General features: G+C 36.4%; 1 protein-coding gene across 1 annotated transcript; it reads left to right on the top strand.

Annotated features, from left to right (window-relative positions):
- The first annotated feature begins 2846 nt into the window (after positions 1-2846).
- On the top strand, positions 2847-3791 carry LOC102886242 (olfactory receptor 5F1). The gene has a single exon (XM_006913515.1). It carries the CDS (start codon positions 2847-2849, stop codon positions 3789-3791), a length of 945 nt encoding a protein of 314 aa, XP_006913577.1.
- The last annotated feature ends 2323 nt before the right edge of the window (positions 3792-6114 follow it).

The raw sequence follows: 6114 nt of genomic DNA, 5'->3' as shown, positions 1-6114 counted from the left end.
GTTTTTAATAGCTTCATAATGGGATGTTTACAAGTAAAGTTTTAAACAGTATCTTTCATGATGTTACACATCTTTCTTTAGAGATATATTCTACCCGTGTAAAAATTTGTAAGACTGGATATACTACAACCTACACCCACATATATGTATTCATATGTACATGTAGGTGTAGAAATGCATATGCATATATATGTGTATGTGTGTGTGTAGCTTCTTCTAAGTAACTAAGATAAAACGTAAAATGGAACTGACAGGAAAATTAAGAAGCTCAATATTCATTCTTTCTGTACAAGATTGTGTTAACTCTTCCACTTCTTAACAGTTTGTCCACTGAAAAGCTATTTAATAATTTTATGTCTTATTTTTCACATCTAGGAAATATGTAAAGTGATAATGTCAATCAAAAGACGGGAGTTGAGGTTAATCGAGAATTCAAATAGAAAATCCTAATAGAATACTTCAAAGTTGTATTATTAGATTTCGATGCAAATAGACTCTCTGTGCACCTTGTTTCACACGTAAATTTGGATCCCCAAAATCTGCAATTTCATCTCTTTGTAGGATCAGAATCACAGACAATAATTGCAAAAGACCAGCACAGTTTTAAAATCATAAAAAAGAAATTAGATTTTTTTGTTCAATATCTTATTTGCTCAGGATATACTTTTCTTTAAACATTATGTAATGATTATGTGTTTTCTCTTCTCATTAATTTCATGCCAGAACAGAGTTGGATTAGAGGTAAAGTTACCCAGACAAAAGATCTCACACACACACAAACACACACATACACACACAGGAAAAGAAGAATTGAGAGTGGGCTATGCGCCTTTAGAGTAAGCTCAAAATACAATAAAGAGGGCAATGAAAATCCAAAACTAATTTTCTTTTACTTTGGCAAAGACTTTAAAGAACATAGAGACATGGGACCTCTTCATGATGCAATGGATGTCATCATATATATCCAACTGATTATATTTTGTTTCCTTTCGAGACTTGGAGTTTCTGCCTTTAGAGATTTGACTCCACAATTAAATGCTATGATCTAGTACCCATGGTTACTCAATTCTCTTTAAGGAAAACAAGGTGCAGCAACACATATTTACTGAGAGGGTGTCTCAAAACGTTATAAATAGGCAATTCAATATCCATTGCATTTCAATTGAAAACGAATTATTATTATTTTTTTTAATTTTAAGCTACAACTGAGAATTGATGATTAAAACATGATAGATTACACAGGTAAGACACTGGGAAGAAAGCTATAAGGACCTGGAGCTGTTATTCACTGAGGGGGACAGGTAGCCTGTCTGCTATAATAGAGCATTGTTTTGCTAGCATACCTTGTAACTGGAACAATAGTTTTATTCTAGTTAAAACAATAGTTAAAATAAAGCAAAATCATTCTTTAGGATATGATAGATGTCAACATATTGGTTATTAGAAATGGTCACTATTTTGGCTGCAAGGGGTACACAAGGATATTTATAGAGACAATGCATACATTTGGAGTAGAAGAATAAACAGATTGGTCTTCAGGAGAAAAATATGGATAGGGGTTAAAACACATACCTTTCCAGAGAACAGGAGATACTTCAGCAGGTTATCTGTATCTGTATTTGGGGTGTGGAAGGGTAGAGAAAAATTAGAACAACATATGTTGCATTTGCAGAAACTGAAGTAGTGTGGACAGAGTTGCCCAGTGCTTTGCGAGGATTCCAACCAGATTTAATAGACAATTGCTTAATAAATTTACATGCTTGTCCACTTGCCCACTAATTTTCCTCTTTCTTCAGTCACTCTATTTACTATGCTATATTATCCTAGGTTGTTTTTTCCCATATATGAGTATCTTCATCAACATTTTACAATTTCCTCTGAATGTTGGAGAGAAAAATATCCACACCAAATGCAAATTTAAGGAGACTATTTGTAATAAATGACTAGAAGAAATTATACTTTGGTGACTGAGTTCATCCTGCTGGGATTGGCAGACACGCTGGAGCTACAGATCACCCTCTTCTTGCTGTTTTTCATGGTATACACGCTTACGGTTTTAGGGAATGTTGGCATGATCCTCTTAATCAGGGCTGACTCCCGACTTCACACACCCATGTACTTCTTCCTGGCCAACCTGTCCTTTGTGGATGTTTGTTATTCCTCCACCATCACCCCAAAGATGCTGGTGGATTTACTGTCACGGTGGTGGACAGGTATAGTGTCTGATGCTACATGACATTAATTTAACAGTGTGCTTTGCAATGAGAACAATTATTTAGTTGACTTTTAAAAGACTGTAAAATCATTCTTGAGTTCATAATACATGTCCAAACATCGATCATTTGAAATTGTCACTATTTCACTGTTTGAGTCACATGTGAATTTTGGGGAGGCAATGAATGAATCTTGGAGTAAAAGATTAAACAGAATGGTCTTGAGGGAAAAAAAAAATGGGTTTGAGTTCAACCCACACAGCTGTTCAGAGAATGGGAGAGACTTCCACAGGTGATCTGTTTCCTTTGTATTTGGGGTGTGGGAGGGTAGAGAAAAACTAGAACAACATACATTTTACTACCAGAAACTGAAGAGAAGTGTGTGTACTTGCCCAGTGCTCTGAGAGGACTACGACCAGATTTAGTAGACAATTGCTTAATACATTTACATGCTTGTCCACTTGTCCATTAATTTTCCTCTTTCTTCAGTCACTCTGTTTACTATGCTATATTATCCTAGGTTATTTTTTTTCCATGTGTGAGTATCCTCATGAATATTTTTATGATTTCCTCTAAACGTTGGAGAGGAAAATATCTACACCTAATGCATGTTTGAGATTATATTTGTAACAAATGACTAAAACAAATCATACTGTGGTGACTGAGTTCATCCTGCTGGGATTGACAAACACACTGGAGCTACAGATCACCCTCTTCTTGCTGTTTTTCATAGTATACATGCTTACGGTTTTGGGGAATGTTGGCATGATCCTCTTAATCAGGGCTGACTCCCGACTTCACACACCCATGTACTTCTTCCTGGCCAACCTGTCCTTTGTGGATGTTTGTTATTCCTCCACCATCACCCCAAAGATGCTGGTGGATTTACTGTCAGAGAAGAAAACCATCTCCTTTGTGCTTTGCTTTGTGCAGATGTACTTCTTCATCGCCTTGGCCACGACTGAGTGCATCCTGTTTGGGTTAATGGCCTACGACCGTTACGTGGCCATATGCTCTGCTTTACTTTACCCCTTGCTCATGTCCTGGACCGTCTGCCTAAAAATGGCAGCAGGGGCTTTTATAGCAGGGCTGTTGAACTCTATGCTTAATACAAGTTATGTAAGCAGCTTGCCATTCTGCGGCTCCAATGTCATCCACCACTTCTTCTGTGACAGCCCTCCACTTTTTAAGCTCTCATGTTCTGACACAAGACTGAGTGAAAGCATCCTTTTCACTTTTGCTGGGGTGAATATGATCGGGACTCTGCTGGTCATCCTCACCTCCTACTCCTACATTCTCTTCTCCATCTTTCGCATGCATTCAGGGGAGGGGAGGCGCAAAGCGTTCTCGACGTGTGCCTCTCACCTGACAGCTATAACTCTGTTCTATTCCACTGCCATCTATACTTATCTGAGACCCAATTCCAGCTACTCCCTAAGTCAGGACAAAGTGGCTTCTGTGTTCTACACAGTGGTGATCCCCTTGTTAAATCCTTTAATCTACAGCCTCAGGAATAAAGAAGTAAAGGTAGCGTTCTGGGATGTAATTACCAAGAAAAGGATTCTTTCATTTCTGTGATTCTTTCGTTAATTTTTAGTATTTGATGAACTTTCAAAGGCTGGTACAAGCCAACAGTTTTTATTAGAATATTGTAGTTGCATTCTATAGTATTCAAGTATATATATCTGATTTAAGTATAAAGTAAATTACCAAACTTATATGAGATGTTTAGACCTTCACCTCCTCATTCTATATCTTCAGTAGGTCCTACGAAATTAGGCTTATTTGTAATAAAATCTTGCCTAGGGAAAGGTAGATATTGAATGTTTAGAGACAAAAGTCACAATGTCACAAAAAACTCACTATTAAAATATATGTAATTATCCATGTACTTTTCACCCGTGAGTTATTTTTTAGTATTTATGATTTTTAAAGATTGTTATATATCGCATTTATCAAAAATACTTTACATTTAAATTATATTTTTATTATGATTTGTTGTAGTATGTCTTGGGAGGACCCTTAAATAAAGCTTCAGTACTGTAGTTAATTGCAACTGTAAACTCACCACCTATTATTTCCTTTCCCCTCCATACACATACATATTTATTGAAGAATAAACTGAGTTTGTTCAAAAATGTGCTACCAGGAAGACTGCTCTCTCATTAGAATGCTCAAGTTACAGCTCTCGTGTGCTCTTCTCAAAAACCCCCAGCCTTTCTCTTGCTTTCCCTCTCATGGAACTGGCATATGCACACAAACTACATAAATACACATTTAGGTACGGGAAAGTGTTTAGTCAGGGCATTGCTCCGCAGGAGAATGTTCTGTTCACGAATCTAAGACATATTCTTTTTTAAATTTTTACTTTTTGATTAGAGTTGACATGCAATGTTATTTTATATTAGTCCAGATATATAGCATAATATCAGACATTTAAATAATTTACAAAGTGATTTCCTGATTGGTCTAGTACCCACCTCGCACTATTTGTGATTATTATAATATTATCGACTATATTTCCTTTGCCGTGTTTTACAAACTCATGACTATTCTGTAACTACTAATCTGTACTTCGTAATCCCTTTACCATTTTTTCCCAGCTTCCAAACCCCTCCTGTCTGGCAACCACCAAAATGTTCTCTGTATCTGTGAGTCTGTTCTTTTGTTTGTTTGTTTACTTTGTTCTTTAGATTCCACACAACACATTCTTTACAATGGATTTTCTGCTCATAGAAATTTCCTACCGATTGCCAATAAAAATCAATTAAATTTATTATTAAAGCTACGTGAGTAAATATGTACAAACTTCAAATTAGAAAATCAATGAATCATGGAGATGTAATGTACACTATGGTGACTACAGTTAACATTACCATATTGTATTTTGAAAGTTTATAAGAGAGCAAATCTTAAAACTCATCACAAGGAAAAAATTTTGTTAGTATGTATAAGGATAGAGGATAGCTAGACCTACTGTGGTGATCATGTCACAATATATACAAATATTGGATCATTAATTTTACACCTGAAACTTATATAATGTAATATGTCAATTATACCTCAGTTACAAAAAAAATGAAAAGGAAATTTAAGCGTAATCAATATGGAGGTGGACAGGGACTTGGTTTAGCAGAACTCTGGAGGAGGCTGAGTGGGTCGGGCTTGCTAAAGGGACAGACACACTTGTCAGTTGAGGAGGAATGACGCTCACGATGCTTATATTGATCTTGATGCTGAAGTCGCACGTGATTGAAGAGGTAACGTACATGTCATTTGGGATGTGGCATAGCGGTCATTATGACCTATCACAAGCAGGTGACTTTGGCCAGACAGATGTTCATGAAGGTATCGGTGGTGTCTGAGCACCCGTGAGCCATGCTTTCAGCCCAGAGGCCCACAGTGTTACCTGGCCCCAGAGGCTTGCGATAGAGTGGCCAGGCTATTCTCAGAGGTGCTCGATCTTTCCCTGCATAGCCTGCCTGCTTCTTATGCACCAGCTGGCAGCTGTTGGCTGGATGCTTTCCCCTTTCCCTATCCTGGGAATGTAATGAAATCATACATAAAACCAAGATGTTTCCCTAGTAAATACTAACACTATATTCCTTACATTAAATGCTTTAATTTGCAATAAAACAGAAATAGAATCAATATATTGGAGGTGAGTGCAGTTACTCTGATATTTGGGGTTTTAGACACATCATAATTTGAACCGTGTTCTCTACTCTCTAGTTCAGCTCTGTTACATTTAATTATTATTGTGTAAAAGGTCTATAAATGTTTTCAACTTTGGGAGCTATTATAACTAATGATTTTGCTAATTTTTAATGAATATAGGCTTCTTATATAAATTTTTATTACTTTGTAAACTCATTTTTTATAAACATACTTTAATTATTGT

The sequence above is a fragment of the Pteropus alecto genome, unplaced genomic scaffold (assembly GCF_000325575.1).
Source record: "Pteropus alecto unplaced genomic scaffold, ASM32557v1 scaffold3555, whole genome shotgun sequence".
Lineage (NCBI taxonomy): Eukaryota > Metazoa > Chordata > Mammalia > Chiroptera > Pteropodidae > Pteropus > Pteropus alecto.
Note: the sequence above shows the minus strand (reverse complement) of the source record. Positions and strands in the feature narration are given on the sequence as shown.

Coding starts and splice junctions, on each gene's coding strand:
- LOC102886242 (XM_006913515.1), top strand. CDS start 2,847: ATGACTAAAACAAATCATACTGTGGTGACTGAGTTCATCCTGCTGGGA.